At 41.2% G+C, this 17,224-nt stretch overlaps 2 protein-coding genes across 2 annotated transcripts; both read right to left on the minus strand.

The window, feature by feature from the left end:
- Nucleotides 1-624: 624 nt before the first annotated feature.
- nfkbil1 (nuclear factor of kappa light polypeptide gene enhancer in B-cells inhibitor-like 1) lies at nt 625-2,911 on the minus strand. The gene is made up of 4 exons (XM_015941215.3): nt 2,559-2,911; nt 2,363-2,475; nt 1,482-1,593; nt 625-1,391 (listed from the first exon to the last, which is right to left on the minus strand). The coding sequence occupies exons 1-4, from the start codon at nt 2,830-2,832 to the stop codon at nt 811-813; spliced, it is 1,080 nt and encodes a 359-aa protein (XP_015796701.3). The 5' UTR covers nt 2,833-2,911; the 3' UTR covers nt 625-810.
- A 7,979-nt stretch (nt 2,912-10,890) lies between these two features.
- On the minus strand, nt 10,891-12,986 carry aplnrb (apelin receptor b). The gene has a single exon (XM_015941228.3). It carries the CDS (start codon nt 12,868-12,870, stop codon nt 11,800-11,802), a length of 1,071 nt encoding a protein of 356 aa, XP_015796714.3. The 5' UTR covers nt 12,871-12,986; the 3' UTR covers nt 10,891-11,799.
- Nucleotides 12,987-17,224: the final 4,238 nt, after the last annotated feature.

A 17,224-nucleotide genomic window follows, 5' to 3' on the forward strand; every position in this document is an offset into this window, starting at 1 on the left:
AACCCGTGTTGAACCGTTCCATTGGTGAAAACTGGCAGACAGTTGGGTTTTTTCTCCAGTTTATAATGTTTTAATTTATATTCCAGTAGAACTTGTTTTTTTAAATGGTTGCAATTCTTGAATAGTAATAAGATAAACATGCACTACATGTAGCAAAAATATTTTCTGATGATAGCAATTTCTTTCAAGATTTAGAAAATACTTTAATAAATAAGGCAATCAGATGAACAGCTATAAATTATTGACCACATAATATTAACTCCAAGAAAAGGTCAACCAGACCGAATACTAGTAAAGGTTAATCTGTAGTAATCCCAGATGGATTAAAACATGGCAGCTGGACTTCTTTCTCTTCAAACCAAGTTTAATTTATTTTTGAAGACATTTCATGTCTTGTCTGCTTTATAAATTCACAAAGAAAAAGCGCCAAGTTTCCAGTGGGTGCTTGATAAAAATAACTCACTACAGTTAGATCCAAATTTGTAAATCAATTCCAGTAAAGTGAAATTTATTTCCTTAAATAAATCTTTACACACACTACCTATAGGTGACTATTTTTAAGGGTAACAAAAAAGGGGAGGGAAGGACAAAAACAAAAATATGATGCAGATATCAGATCTCAAGAATTGTTCCAATTGATAATTTATTGCATTTATGCATTTGAAGCAGCTTTTCTTAATTTATTTAGCACGAGCCTCCTTGTAAAGGAAACTACAGCTGTCTAAAATTCAAATGAAAACAGAAATCTAGGCTGTCAATAAATATGATAAACATATGTCCACATGCCCAATGAAGAACATTGAGTGATTTTTAAGTCCTGAAACTCTGAGCCAGTCTGTTGAGTTCCTGTGACAGAGCTGTTACTGTATCCAGAATCTTCCGTTTTTCATTCTCCTCTAATCGAGCTTCGCATCGCTGAGCGAATTTATCCGGATGCCACAGCGTTTGCTGTTTCCGGATCGCTTTACGTAACGCCGCCACATCTTTCCGGTTCACGCCATGCAGCATCACATCCACCATCTCATGGACCGTGCCTCTTGGAGACGGCCAGGGGATGTCGCTGTAGCGCAGCTTTGTGCTGTCTGATGTGGAGGAACCATTAAATGTAGCAGCACACTTTTCGTCATATCGAAGCTTCTTTCCCAGCCGAGTCTCTTCCTCTTTACGTGCAGCTCGAGCCAAATACTCCTCATGCTCCCGCTGCAGCCTTTCATGCAGCTTCTTGTGGCTTTCCTCTGCTTGTTCCTTCTTTTTCTCTTTTTTCCCCTTAGAAGATGAACTTGCCAGTCTTTGAGCTTCAGAGTGTTTTTTGTCAAAATATTCCCTTCTGATGCGATCGGCCCAGTCCCCAAAGTCTCCGTCTTCTTCATCAACAGGTAGATAATCATCAGCTGTGTGGGGGAAAAAATGCAACAACATTAGGAATAAAAATAGAAAGCATCAGTCAAACTTTACTATTGCAATAACGATTCTGATTTTACCATCATATACCCCGAAGGTTTCAGAAAATTCATCCTCGCATTCCCCAAACAGCTTCTCCAGCCACTCCTTCTCAGTGTCAGCCTCCAGTCTGCGGCCCGTGTTGTCTGAAATCTGAGAAAGATACCAGAACACATGGAAACATCAAGGTGCAGGAAAACCAAAATCTACTCAAGAGAACTGAAACTTTATATGGACAAGTTTCCATCCATTTTATTTTACAGTGGGATGTTGATAATTGCGGAAAATGATAGATTATAACTATTGCAGGTAATTTTGTATTTGCCTGTTGTGAAAGTTTAATACCATTATGAAAAGAAAAACAAAACAAAAAAACTGCATAAACCTGTATATTTCATTACATTTATATTTCAAAACAACAGTCAGAGTTTTACTGTTTCTAGCCGAAGTTATGAAAAGCCATTGTGGAAGTTCCAAAAGAGTCGTTCGGGTTTCCAGAACCACGGGTGATTTAAAGAGCAAGTAGACATGCATTTATCTAGTTTATCAGAAAAAAAGTTGATTTGGGGGTGACTTGCTCTTTAGACAATGTCCAGGTTTCTTTTCTGTAAAAAAAAAAAAAAAAAAAAACACATTTTTTAAACTATATTTCTCTTGCTTTAATCCTTATATTCACTGTATATATTTTATTCTCAGTATTAAGTGTTATCTTGTTGTGGGGGAATTTTTCCTGTTGGGGTCCTATTTTACAGCTGCCTCTTCATGAATTTTAATAACTGCGTTCCTATAAATAAATGGGATACAAACAGAAGATGCATAAAGGAAACATATTTTGTTGAGTGTTTTAGGTTTAAATACGTCTTTTCCCCATGAAAATGAGTTTTGGACTGGATATAATTAGTTTTATTAAGTCGTTGTTTACCTCCGAATGTTTCATCCATTTCAGCAGGTCTTGAGGTGTGACTCCTGCTCGGTTCTGAGCGTTTAAAGCTTCGGGACATGACTTTTTGAGAGGTATGACCAAGTCATCATAAACTAGGAATAAAAACAAAGAAGTTAAAACCAACATGAAACACACCGTGACCTTTATAAATCGAACCCCCTTTTGTCTCTCTCACCTGTTTTCCCGTGTTTCAGGGCCCTGTTGGCAGCGACATGAAGCGCCGTGTCTCCTCTCCGATCCCTCTGGAGAACATCGGCTCCGTGTTTGAGCAGCAGCCGCAGGATAGCGTCGTCTTCTAGTGAGCAGGCTAACTGCAGCGGGCTCCTCTGCCTCTTTCCCCGGGAGAAGTTCACGTCCAGGTCCGGGTGCTTCCGCAGATACGACTTCAGTTTCAAACAGCTCCCTTCCTCCACGTACCTCCACACCCGGGCATGTCGGTGGGAAGTCATGTTGTGTCCAAACAAACAGAATATGTATCTAGAAATTTACGTCGGGCCTCGGCCGTTGCTCCGTCTGTTTAATAGCTCCGACTCTCGGTTTCGGAAAGGTTCCTACACAAACGTTCCGGAGACAGAACGGTTCCGACAAAACCACAAGATGTAGCTGTTGCCTGTAGTTTTTAGTTTATTGTCAAGCAAAAAAATAATAATTTATTGTTCGGCCTAAAAGTTAACATGGTCACAAACTCCTATTCTAACGATTGCAGCAAAAATCTACTGTAGCCTCCCATTTCAATTAGATGCAGGTGTTTTCTTCAGATTTGTATTTCTGCTTTAAAAAAGTTTTTTGAGTGGTTAATCGTATTTGCTTTTTAGATGCCCCATATTATATTATATTTTAGGACACAAATTCCACATTAAACCTAAAAAAACATATTTCCGTTTAAAAAAAAGAACATTTTCATAGCACCTGTTCAGGAAACATAGTTTAAAAGGGTCACCTGTGTATCTCTGCATGTATGAAACATAACAAAAGTTGCTGAAAAACAACCCCCAAAACTCTTCCCTTCATTTAGTACAAAGACACTTTGATAGAAATAAGTTGCATGATTCCGTTCACTGTTTATGCTTTATTTAATGTCCATGACCTCATTCTGATGATGTTATGACTAAATCTACTGAAACAACTGTAACAGCTGCTGTAGTGACCGATGGGGTCTTACTGTATCCTTGACAACTGAACAAAGGACCTTTATTTAAAATAACAGGGAGATCTTTTTTTTTCTTATTCTCTCAATGACACCAGAACACACATTTAAAATCCCAAGGAGGATCTGAAAACTAGACTTTAGATAACATTTTGGATTAGACCTTAAATAACAAGAAAGTTGGTACAAGTGATGGAGTTTTAAATAATTTATACACTTTCCGACTTTTAATATCCTGCTTCAACCATAAGCAGCCACAGATTCTTTAAAAGCATCTACCAGGAGCTTTGAGAAATTAGATAAAATAATTACTGATATGTTTATAAAAATAAAGATATTCTAGGTTTATTTTGTTCATAATACAAGATTTTGCACACGATTTGGAACAATAGAAGAATTTGAGCAGGTCTGCCTTGAAGAGCAAGTCACCCCCAAATTCAACTTTTTTTTCTGATAAACTATATAGTAAATGCGTGTCTAATCGTGCTGCAGACACGTGTAGTCACTATTTTGGCACTTCAGCGCATCTTAGTCAAAATTTAAATATTCTGCTAAAACTGGCAGTGTTGTGCCATTGTCAGGTAAAAACTCTGCACTGTATTTGAATTTAAATCTGCCACCGCTATTGGCTAAGAGGTATGCGATGATGTAAACTGGTACATTATGATGTCACAATGCTGTCGTGAGCCTGTGTGCGTGTGTAGCCACTAACAAATACACACAGGCTCACAATGACATTGTGACATCATATGGTACCAGCTAACGTTCTAGGGTACCTCTTAGCCAATAATTATACTTTTTTTTTTTGTTTATCAGCAAAAAAAAGTTTATTTGGGGGTGACTTGCTCTTTAATGAAAACTTTTGATTTGCTGTGCTGGTCTTTTTGTTCTGGGGACTTGTGTTACAAAACATCACATGATATTTCCACATCATAACATAATAAACGAAGAACAGAGACAGAGGCTGAAGGCCCCATCAAATTCAGGTGCATAAGAAGCAACTTCATAGAATTAGCCTAATTTTGGATCAATAAGAAAAGTCACATAAGCAAAACTTAAAAACAGAGGTCACTTTTTTCTTTTTTCTTTATTATTTTGGAATACATCTAAAATGGTCTCTAGTAGTATTGAATGCTTTGGGAGTCTATTTCTGTGGTGAAAAGGGACACTTTTGTGCTCCTGTTTCAGGAACTAGAATATAGTCATAGTAGATGTGAGCAGCAGACAGCAAGTTTTGGAGGTTTAGAGTATTTTCTTATTTCCTGATATTCAGACAACTCTTCTCTATTGGATAACAGCAACACAACTCTACCACTGACTCCATTTGCTCTGAAATGTTATTGCTTTATCTCCACAAATAACACGCTTGAAGGAGTTCTGCCATGTTGTGGAGTTGCTAATGCTAACAGTTAGCTTCTACTAGCTGACATGTGCTCTGCTCTCTCCTGGAGGTTAAATCAACAACAGCCTTCCCCGTCGCAAGCCAAGATTTTCAATGAAACATAGAATTGACCGGCTTTTCTAACCAGAGCAGTTCCCTGTCTATTTGCTACTGGCGGCTAATGCAGGAGAAAAAAGTAAAAGACTGTGTTCACGTGTGAAACTCAAAGTGATCGATCATATTTAAAAAAATAACAAGTATAAATGGTTTCTCAGTGAACTTGGTCTTTGAAATTCTTTATTGTAAAAAAAAAGCAGAATACCTTTATAACCCGCAGTCACAGAACATATAAACCCTGGTATGTAAATGTCAAACCGTTTGCACAGCAGGTCCCATTGTATTTCTTTGAATATTTATAGATTGATCTAATCTTTTGCATGTGACTGTGCTAAATTTGAGACCCGAGGGATGCAATGGGATTCTTTTGTAAGTTGATAATGCAAAGGTGTTTTTTTAAAGCATATGACCTAAAGCATGTTTTAACAGAACTTCAACCACGTCCACCAAAAGCTCTTGTCTTACTTTATTTTCATTTGCAGTTTGATGATTGACAGAAAGAAAATAGACTCTACGTCCTCAAGAGAAGTCAAGTCTCTACAATGCAACTGTGCAAACACAAGTGTGTTTGTGCAAACAGATTTACACCCCTGAAACACAAGCAGTTCAGACATCTGTACGGTGATGCTACCCTAAATACGTGGTCCTTAAATACAGAAGAACTCATCCCACGTTGAAAGTGATTCAGTTAAACATCATTTATTAATTTAATAAATGAAAACCAGATAAACAGCGTCTCTGGGTGTTGCTCTGGTGTACATTTTTTCGTCGTGCTGATGCACATTACCTGTGAAGCTGGATTTGACGCAGCTGAACCTCTACACTAGTTCAGACTTGTTTCAGATGACAGGGCCCCCATTTAGGCTCGAGGGAGGGAAAGATGCACAAAAGAGAGGATAGAGGAGAGAATGAAGGGAGTCTCTGTGTCCATTGAAGAGGATGATCTTCTCCAGCCTAAGCTCCGGAGACACCCAAAGCTTGGGCTCTTCCGCTCTGTCGGAAACGACGTGTTTCCACTAACGATGATTCTGCTGTATAAACGCTTTTGAAAGGGTCAGCCATCTACAGGGAGAGGCATGAGGAGAGGCATGCCCTCTGATTAGTCATTTCAGGTGCTTGTTACAAAGTATTGATTTTATACTAAAATATCTATTTTTTACTGTTTACACCTGTATGGCAGGACTCATGCACAAGGCCGTAAAAGCAGGCCAATGCCTCTGAAAGACAGGATACTCCAGCCAGGAACCACTATCTTGACCACCCTCCTCCTTCCCTTCCTGGCTCCCTTCCAGTCCATGAGACCAGTCGTCCTCCGGGGTTGGTGCAGGGAGGTGTTCTCCCGTGTGGCAGGAAGCTGAGGGTCCTCCAAGACTCTTCAGGGGTCAGCATCTCATCCTTCCCTGTCAGGGTCGAGCCAGGCTTTAAGGTCCGGTCTGCTGGCTGAGCGCCTCAGCCTCTATTGTTTATGTTGGAGAAGAAAAATGTGCATGCTTCCTTTGTCTATTTTCTGCATGACCTGGTTTATTGGGTTGAGATTTCTGACAGTAGGACATGTGTTTCTAACATAAAGTGGGCCTGGCTGCAAGCTTGATCTGAAACAACACAACCACTGGGGCTCATTGTTGCACGCTCTTATAAGATGGTGAATGTTTAGGATAATGAAAACGTTTTGCATCCTTGATAGTAGCTCATCACCATCAGGGTGTGAATGTGTGTGTCAATGGGTGAATGACTGATTGTGTTGTAAAGTGCCTTGGGGGGTTCCAGCACTCTAGAACATGCTATATAAAAAATACAGGCCATTCATTTAGACTGAAGCTAAAAAGTGGTATGGGCATTTTCACGAGCTTATTTATATTAACAAGAATGCTGCAGCAGAAATTGAGACTCGTCGGACCAGGCAACATATTTCCAACCTATATTGTCCAATTTTGGTGAGCCTGTGCAAACTATAGCCTCAGTTTCCTGTTCTTAGCTGACAGGAGTGGCACCCAGTGTGATCTTCTGCTGCTGTAGCCCCTCTGCCTCAAGGGTCGACGTGCTGTGCGTTCAGAGATGCTTTTCCGCATATTGGTTGTAACGAGTGGTTATTTGAGCTGTTGCCTTTCTTTCAGCTCAAACCAGTCTGGCCATTCTCCTCTAACCTCTGGACTGCCGCTCACTGGATGTTTTCCCATTTTCAGACCATTTTCTGTAAACCCTAGAGATGGTTGTGCGTGACAATCCCAGAAGATCAGCAGCGTTTGAAATAGTCAGACCAGTCTGTCTGGCACCAACAACCATGCCATGTTCCAAGTCACTTAAATCACCATTCTGAAGCTCGGTTTCAAATTGAGCGGATCGTCTTGACCATGTCAACATGCCTAAATGCATAAAGTTGCCACCATGTGATTGGCTGATTTGTAATTTGCGTTAACGAGCAGTTGGACAGGTGCACCCAATAAAGTGATCAGTGAATGTAAATTAAAGTACCGTAAAATAATTTTTGCATAAAAAAATAACACATTTTTGTGGCCCTCTAGGACTTTTAACTTTGGTTTGGACACCCCGTATTGGGCTTTTATTAACAAACATGTAATAAAAGTACATTCTCAAAGCAAATTCAGAACCATACACTTTGCTGAGCCACAATCTGGAGACTCTTTAGGCCTTTGAAATGAGTTTCTGTGGAAATGTTATCAACATAGATAGATTTGAAGATTTCTGCCATGCTGAAAAAACTGTAATTTAGAAAATGTAGCTCATGTGAAGGCTTGTAAATATTATTTTAAACTTTGACAGGGATTCTGAACCTATCAGAACCAATCTCTGTGTTTTCAGACTGAGGTCATTCACGGAGCTACCCACAACCAGGTGAAAAATGAATTGTTTATAACTTTATCACAAACCCCCCAAAAGATGTGAATTAACATTTGAAGGATTAGAGGAAGCATTTAATTTGTAACATTATTTGCCTGCAACTTTCTGAACAACCTGTTTGAAGAAACAAGGATCAGTCCTGACTAGATTGATAGGCTAACAGCTAGTCATAGTGTAGCCAAGTACACCTTCTCAGTGACCTAGTGATGTGTCTACCCTGAGACTGGGAGATAGCGAGTTCAAATCCACAGTCCTAAAAAAGACCTAAAAATGGGACCCAATGCCTCCCTGCTTGACACTCAGCTTTAAGTGCTTGGATTGGTGGGTCAAACCACCAAATAGTCCCAGAGCGCAGCCACAGCTGCAGTGCACTGCTCTCAGCAGGGATGGTCAAAAGCAGAGATGTAATTTTATCAGCGTGTGATGACGACTAATGGGGCTTTAACTTTAACTAACAAAGTGGATTTATGCTGTCTTTAAACACCTCCAATCTCAAGCATGCTATAACTGTTCAATGTTCTTTATAAACATTACTGCGGTCATCAACTTCATTTTTCATGATTATTGTGGTAGGAGGATCATGAGTTCTGGGAAAACTGATGTTAGTCAAAGATCTATTTCCAAAATATTTTACAAAGCAGAGCTGTGCATTTTGTGGGATTATTAGTTCTGCATGTCTATAAGGAAGGGTGTCCAAACCTTTTAAGACAAAAGCAAAATCTTCAAGTCAAAAGTCCTTTTGGGCCACAAAAATGTGCATTTTTAACGTAAAAATGCTAAAATTACATGGTCTAAAAAAATCTCTTCAAATAGGTAAAAAATAGACATTTTAGTTCAAATGTTAATGTAACAATAGGGATATATTTTAAACTTTAAACTAGAGCTTTAACAGTGATCTCAGTGATTACTGAGTTAGAAACGTGACCTGTTTCATACTTGACACCACTCTGCAGTCCTCTGCTGACCAAAAACTTCACTAGAAAGTTTTGTGGAGCAGGTTGGTGTTACGGGAGAGTTCTTTAACTCATTCACTGCCAGCTTTGTCCTGATCAGAAAAGCCCTTCACTGCGAGCGTTTTTCAGCGTTTTTACTGTTTTTTAAGAGTCACAGAATGTTGCATGCTAGGATGATGTCAACGCCAAAACAACCAAAACTACCAAAACTACCAAAAATACCAAAACAATAAGGAGACTCACCTCTTATATCAGGAAGAATCTGCGCGTTTCGAGCTTTATCCGTTCTTTCAAAAGTGTCGACCAACAGAAACAGCCTACTTTAGAGACAAAATTCATCATTCTAGAAATGAAAGTGGGGCCTGCAAGAAATCACACCGATGGCCGTAAATGGCCCCCGGGTCGCCCTTTGGACATGCCTGCTCTGCAAATGTACATTCTATGAGTAATCGTAATAATTAGGTTCCTTCTCATTTGTAATTGTATTCCTTCTGAAGAATTGTTGATTTGGTATAAATATTCAGCTCCAATAAAATTTGTTTTATGCTGCTAGAATAAATCAAATGTGTTTTATGATTTAAATGAGGTGTCTACTGGATAATTACAGACATAATTAGTGGTAAGAGCTTGTGGTTTATTTAATGGAGCCTTTTTTGCCCCTCAGTCAGAAGACCACATTGCTGCCGTCTCATTAGCTGCAGCTTTCGTGCAGATGTTTCCAGGACTAAATCCTGTTTTTCACACCATAAACATGGTGGACTTTTATTTTTTGGCTGACACAGAAGTACAATGACAGTTAGTGCTTGTCTAATTTTGTATTTGTTTCACTTTTTTTTTTTACAGAATGAAACTGAGTTTTAATCTCTTCCATGGCTTCCATGTGGCCCACCTGTTCTCACAGTGAGCATGCCTAATTTTCTACAGCCAGTAATTACAGGAGAAATAAAACCATTTGTGTGATCATGTCCAAATAGTCTGCTTGGATAAACACTCGGCGCTCCATCAAAGGGCATGAATCACCTTTCTCCTGCTGCACTTTGTGCAGTTTCTGCCGTGAAATCTGGGTAACGCTGTCGTATCAGCTTCATAAAACATGAAAAGCCTTGAAAATAATCTGTCCAGATTGTTTTTCACAGCAGGCTCGGTTTGTGACGGTGACAGGTGGAGGGTGACAAGTCATCCTGTAAAAATGAGAAAAATGGGAAATGCATGACAAAAGAAAATCATTTTACTTGCCAGCCTACTTTCATTGTCGGGCTTTTTGTAGTAAACGTTAATGCTATCCATATTTATAATGTAGAACAAACCTATTTAAGGTAGGATCAGTCAGAAGAGCTGCAGCTGCTGAAATTTTCTTTTCAGACAACAAAGATGTTTTCATTTGTCTGATATGATGGGCCCGTTTGAGGTTTACCTCGCTGCAGAATTCCTAAGGGTTGTATTTACACAGACGTTGCTCAGAAGTGCTCATTTAAATGATTTAGACAAAGCCACAGTCCATTAGGGGTATTACAAAGGGACAATAAGTTGACGCCCACTACAAATCACCAAGCAAAGGATTAGTCCTGTCCCTCTGTCCTCCTGCTGTTACTGATAACATCCTGTAAAAAAGCCTATTACAGTCAAATTTGGTTGGATTATTTAACTTTAGGGCTAAAAAAACTTCTAAATGTTAAACACATATGAAGTTTTGGGGTTAAAACATCAACTGAATGACAACATTGGAGTATTAATTGTGATAATAAACCCTTTAGGATTTTCACATTTTTGGAAGAAAGCCAAAAAACCCGAGTGTGATCCGTTTTAGAAACTTGTGTCCCTGCTGATTGTTTGTGGGAGTGAATTGTTTGGAAAGGAGGGAAACAGAAGTCCAACGTGCATTTCCTGCTGACATGTGCTTTGATTTCAGCCCTGCCAAGCACAATAGGAGGGAGACGGCCTCCTCTCAGCAATGCCCCAACAGGAAGAAGCATATTCACCGGACAGGAGAAAATACATTCCAGTAAGTCGTAACAAGCTGTCGGAGGGAACAGAGTGACACCAGAGAGGATTTTTGGGTCAAAGCACCTTTTTAATAAAAAAGTCATTTACATGAAATCAAAATAACATGTTTCTATTTACAAAATGAGTTTATGTTCTTGTCAGGAATAAATTCAGACACACACGCGCGCACACACACACACACACACACACACACACACACACACACACACACACACCTCAATCCTTCACACATATACAGTTGAAATAGCAAACTTTTATTTGGACCTTTCACATCCTGAAAACATTTGTCAGCTGCCATCTGTCTGTCTGCCTGTCTGACACCACCTTTATCCCCCCACCCCCCTACACACACACACTTGTAGTTTAGAGTCTTATCTTACTCCAACACCTCCCGCCAACTGGTAAACCCTTCCTACACACACACGCACACACAGGGACGTAATGCTGCCAGCTGTGGTGCAGATATTGTGGTCTGATCGGCAGAGCAGTGAGGTCTGTGGTAGAAATGACACCTTGAGAGTTCGCTCATGAAAACAAAAACAGAAAAGGCAAACACACAAGGAACTCACACCATTTTGGTGGTCTGAGGAGCCCTGTGTTCAGTGCTCGTCATTAAGTCCTCCGGAGGACCAGGAGACATTCAATGATCAGTTTTTTTACACAAAAAAACAAATAAAAACACAGTTTTCTGCACGTTGTCTTGTTTAGTTTCACCCCTGTGTCACTCAGAATGAGGCAGGAGTTTTGGAGTGGTTCAACCCCTCAAAACCATCAGTCCTATTCAGATCAGGATCAGAGCTGTTGACGGAGTAGGGGTAGGCGGTGTCAGAGGTGACCCCTGAAACTGATCTGCTAAGAAGGCATCCCAGTTCTTCAAAGTTTCATTCTACCTATCCTGCTCTGTATCTTTCACCCACCTCCTCCCCAGCGTGCCTCTGGGCCCCCAGCTGCATAGTCACACCTTCGTAGCCAAAGACTGAGCCTCCGTCTTCTGCGAGGACAGGGAGCTGGGGGGGCTGGTGTGCAGGATCTTCTTCACATTGAGGAGGTACAGACACTGGGATCTGAAGCGCAGGTCAAAGAAGGCATAGAGGAAGGGGTTGAGGCAGCTGTTGATGTAGGCCAAGCAGGTGGCGTAGGGATGAGCCAGCAGCAGGAAGCGCAGGAAGTCACAGGTGGTGGGGAACAGATCCAGGTAGGACAGGGCGTCGGCACTCTTTACTATGTGGAAAGGAAACCAGCAGACAGCAAACACCACCACGAGGGTGGTGATGATCTTCAGCAGCCTCCTTTTGCGCTGGTCTTCTTTACGTAGGGTGTTGAAGTGGTGGTTGATGGTGCAGCCAATGAAGCAGTAGCAGACCATCATTGCCAAGAAGGGAAGCAGAAACCCAAGAGCTGAGGAGGAGATGCTGAGACCGGCGATCCACAGGTTCTCCTCTGGCTTGGTCGACACCACCAAGCTGAAGTCCATGGCACAGGACGTACGGTTGGTTTCTGAGTCAAATTTGGTAGAGCGGAAAATGAGAGTCGGAGCAGCTAGCAGACCAGAGAGCAGCCAGATGGTCGTCAGTGAGGCTTGAATGTTGCCACGGGTTCGCAACTGGGAGCTGGACAGAGAGTGGACGATGGCCAGGTACCGGTCAAAGCTCATGCAGGTGAGGCAGAAGACACTGGCGTACATGTTGAGAAGCACCACGTAGCTGCTGATTTTACACAGGGCCACTCCGAAAGGCCAGTGGTAGCCCATGGCTGTGTAGACGGCCCACAGAGGCAAGGTGACCACGAAGGTGAGGTCGGCCAGGGCAAGGTTACCAATGTAGACGTCAGCAGCTCGTCGCTTGCCTTGAGTCCTCCACACGGTGAAGATGACCACCCCATTTCCAGAGAGGCCCAGGATGAATATGAGCATGTAGAGCACCGGGATGATATAGTACGATGGCATCCATTCTGAGTAGTCACACATGGTGGAGTTCTCCGTCTCCTCAGAGTCGTAGTACTCATAAAAACTCTCGGTGGATTCCATTCTTCGTCTTCTCTTCACCTAAGTCTGAAGAGGAACGAGTGTGTTTGTTAGAGGCCGACAGTTCCACTGGAGCAGAGAGCACACACTCACGAGTCTGCTTTGTGTGAAATCTGCACACACTTATATACCAGACTTACACCCTCCCACGACAACTCTCCTCTCCTCCCACTGCCCTCCCCCTGTCAGTGCCACACACACACACACACACACACACACACACACACACACACACACACACACACACACACACACACACACACACACACACACACACACACACACACACACACACACACACACACACACACACAAATTCAGGATATTTGTCCTGCTTTTGGAGCTAAAATAACAGAAAACTGTTGCCCTTTTTTGTTTTCTCCATACATGTTGAGACAAGTGGAAACACAATTTTACGGAAGTTATATTTCTATTACAACTCATGCATACAAATGTGACCCTAACCCAAACTCCACTAAAATAAAGTAAAATACATAAGCCTCTTGCACAAACTATAACAATAAACAAAATAAAGAAGTTATTTTAAATATAAATAAAACTCTCACATTAATTTAAGAAGATGGATAGAACAATTTGAAATATTTTTTTAATCAAACAATAAATACCGCAAAAATAATAAAAAAAAAAAACAGTTAATGCAGACTGAACATGAAAATAGAAGGGCTGCCACAAACAACTATTTTAATAGTCGACTAATCACCAGTTTTGTTGACAATTAGTCAATTAATAGGACTTTTTGAGCCGCTTCCCTCGGGCAGGAGGTTACGGTCCATCCGGACCAGAACCTCTCGCCATAAGAACAGCTTCTTTCCATCTGCCGTTAGACTTGTGAACAGCTTATAAACACACAACCATGCTGGTCTTCTGTACTCGACACAACGTTACGTTATCGGCCATTTTTTATAGCAAAGTTTTATGCTAGTTTATTATATTTTATTCTACTTTATTCTACTCTATTCTATTTTTTAATTATATTATTCATGTCATATGTAGCACGTTAGTACCGAAGCAAGTTCCTAGTTTGTGAATCGTTTGTTCACTAACAATGGCAATAAACCTTTTCTGATTCTGATTCTGATTCATACATACAAGTATAGCTTATTGCAGCAGGATGCTCTAATAAACCCATCATTAGCTTCTAGTCTGAAGTGTGATCGGTATTGTGCCATCTAATAATAAACACAAGATGATAGCTTATCAGACAACTTTTAATTACCTCTGTAACAATAAATTGTACACAAAAATTACGTGCTCACAAATGTGTCCAGCTTCATTAGTCATTTTTAGCTTTGTAACAAATGTGTTCATTTCAAGCCCCCACAATGCGGGACAGAAATTGAGGCCAATGCGGAAGTGAAATAAATTGCAGTTCCACTCTCATCCGCTGGGGGCTGGTGTCAGAAGCGAGCAAAACCTCATTGACTTCCATGTTAAAAATGACCAATTTCACAGCAGAAATAAACATGTTTACAGCCTGGTAGCGAAACATGTTTTTGGTTTAAATTATCTGGTTTACACTCATGACAACTTGGGGGTGGGGGGTGGGGTGGGGGTGGGGGGTTGTCACTCTTCTGTTTAAGTGTATTAAAGCCTAAAATTCTGTATAATTAATGAGCATCAGACCCACGTGTCCACTCTGTGGAAAGGCCTCAGTCTGAACCTTGGCCTCGCCTGAAAACTGTTCCGTCATTTTCAGTCTCTCAACTTAGACCATTAGTTGTAGCGTTTGTGCGTTCTTTTTTGAATATTTTTTGTGCAATTGTGGACAAAATGACTTGCTGTGGCATTAATTGCACTAATAGAGCGTCCAAGGAGTCTCCACTTAATTTTTTTCGGTAAGTAAAATTATATTTATGTATTTTAGGTCACTGCTGAGCTGAGCTTAGATCTTAACATGTAGAGTTTAGCCATGAAATTTAAATGTAATAGGGTAAAACCCAGTGCATTTAACATAATGCTGCACTTTAGAAAATGGGTTGAAATATAACATGTTGGTGGAGCTGGGTTCCGACTATCGGCTTGTGGAGCTCTCGGGAGACCTCTGTTTTCCACCCGGTTCTCCCCTCCCCGCAGCTCGGCGCATCTCTGATCGCCGCGGCTCCTGTCTGCTGCGCGGGCTGCCGGCTTGTGGAGCTCTGGGATGGAAACCTTTCCACCCGGTTCTCCCCAGCGGCAGCCCTGCGCATCTCAGATCGCAGTGGCGCTTGTCTGCTGTGCGGCTGCCGGCTTGTGGAGTTCTCGGGAGACCTCTGTTTTCCACCCGGTTTTACCCAGCGGTCAGCCCGGCATATCTCTGAGTCAGAAGCTCTGGTGTTGTGCACAGTTAACTCCGGTTGTAGCTAGGTTGCTACCTCCATTAGCTTAGCTCCCACCTCCGCGTTAGCTTGGGGTTAGCTTCAGGTTAGCTTGTAGCTAGTTCGATCGGGTGTTGTCTGTTGATCCCAGCCTTACAGCCCCACCCTCAGCTCCACTCCTATTCCCTTTTGTGAAAATGTCTGGGCTTGACAGAATCTGTGACACGGTCAAAATGGCGGTGGTGGCCACCTCCCATTTCCCCTCAAAAATGTGTTATTGGAGCCTACGGAAATGAATTGTCCAGTATATATCACAAAGGTTCATTTAAAGCTTTTTTAAACACTGTAACATAGCGAGATAAAATAAATCATTAGTGTTTGTAACATTAGAGCAAATACATGACATACATACGTGTTCTAAAGGCAGTCGCCATCACCACTGTTGTTGCTACAGCTATGAATACAAGTAACTCTCTGTTGATGCTAGCAGCTAGCGAGAGGTAATTTGTTTACAGAGGCGACTCTTCATCTCCGCCAGGACGTGCTTCCATTTAAGGTGCTCATGCATCATTGATGTGCTCCCGTGAAAGGAGTTTCACCTTGCAGATTTTGCACTCACGTGGTTCTCTTTTTTCTTTATGAAACACTTCAAAACCACTGAGCTACGTTGCCGACTTGCCATGATGAAGAAAAAAAAGAAAAACAAAACAGGAATAAAAAAAATGGAAAAAATGCTCATAGAATAAACATTGAATATTAAATTTATATTTGACTATTTTGTTTGTCAGTGTCGTTCTGATGAATTGACCAATCGTGGCAGCACTAGAAAATAATCTCCAGCATTAGCTTCTGATAAAAAATAGATGATAAAACTCTTGGATTATAAAATCCTGACAGATCTACGTCACACTGTCACTTAACATTCATGGACTCACCCGTCTTGACTCACGACGGGGAAGGCTGTTGTTGGTTTGGCATCCAGGAAACAGCAGAGAATGTCATGGCTAGTAGAAGCTAATCGTTATGTAACACTTTGGAAGCGCTAATGAATTAAGTTAAATGAAGTATGGCTATTGTATACTGACTTTATCAGAACCCAGGAACAACTGCTGGAGATGGTTGTCAATAATAAAAGAATACACAACACATTGAAATAGTTTGTAAAGACAATATATTGAATATTATAAATAAAATAAACAAACACAAATTAACAGGTTCCACTGCTTCAGCACTGATAAATAAGTTAAAGTGCGCTTTGAAATTTCTAGTTCTATTGAAAGTTCTAGAGGAACACTCTGACTTCGGTCTGATCCCCTGAATAGTCAACACTCCTTTGCAGGACTTGAAGACCCAATGGATTCACACCGAATTAATTGTCCAGGATGTGATCCGATTGTCCATGAAAATTATCCAAGTGCTTTGTCAAAGAGTACTGAAAAGGGAGGTGTGTGAATCCAAGAATTGATTAAGGAGTTGGGGGTGGACAGAACGTTGTCTGAGACAACTTCCTACTAGACCAGTAGGAAGATGAAGGAGAAGTCTTCTGGCCCCTGGCCAGTCGTTAGCTCGCCATCCTTAAACCCTTAACGGGTCACCTGGCCAATTCCAGCTTCTGTATGGTGTATGATGACCCTACAAGGCTCCAGCACACAGTTGTCGGTGTCTGCAACAGCTCTGTCACTTGGCTTTCCTCCACATGTCTGCAGGGAGGAAGCCAGTGCAGGCCTTTGATCATGTGATTAACTTCACATGCTTTATAAATAAAGCTTTGATTGATTGATTGATTGATGACTTAGGCATTGTGCATTAAATGACAGAAGAGTGTAGGAATTCACCATAACTTGGTAAAACACTGGGCTACAGTTAGCATTAGCCACACCACCACATGACCGAACTCCTCCAGGCTTGTGTAATTTGTGGAGATAAAACATCAGCGTTGCAAGTCAGTGGTAGAGTCCTGCTGTTGTTATTCAACCCGAGGCAAGATGTCCAAATATCAGGAAATAAAACTCCAAAACCTGCCGACTGAAGCTAGAAACCAC

The sequence above is a fragment of the Nothobranchius furzeri genome, chromosome 6 (genome assembly GCF_043380555.1).
Source record: "Nothobranchius furzeri strain GRZ-AD chromosome 6, NfurGRZ-RIMD1, whole genome shotgun sequence".
Taxonomy (NCBI): domain Eukaryota; kingdom Metazoa; phylum Chordata; class Actinopteri; order Cyprinodontiformes; family Nothobranchiidae; genus Nothobranchius; species Nothobranchius furzeri.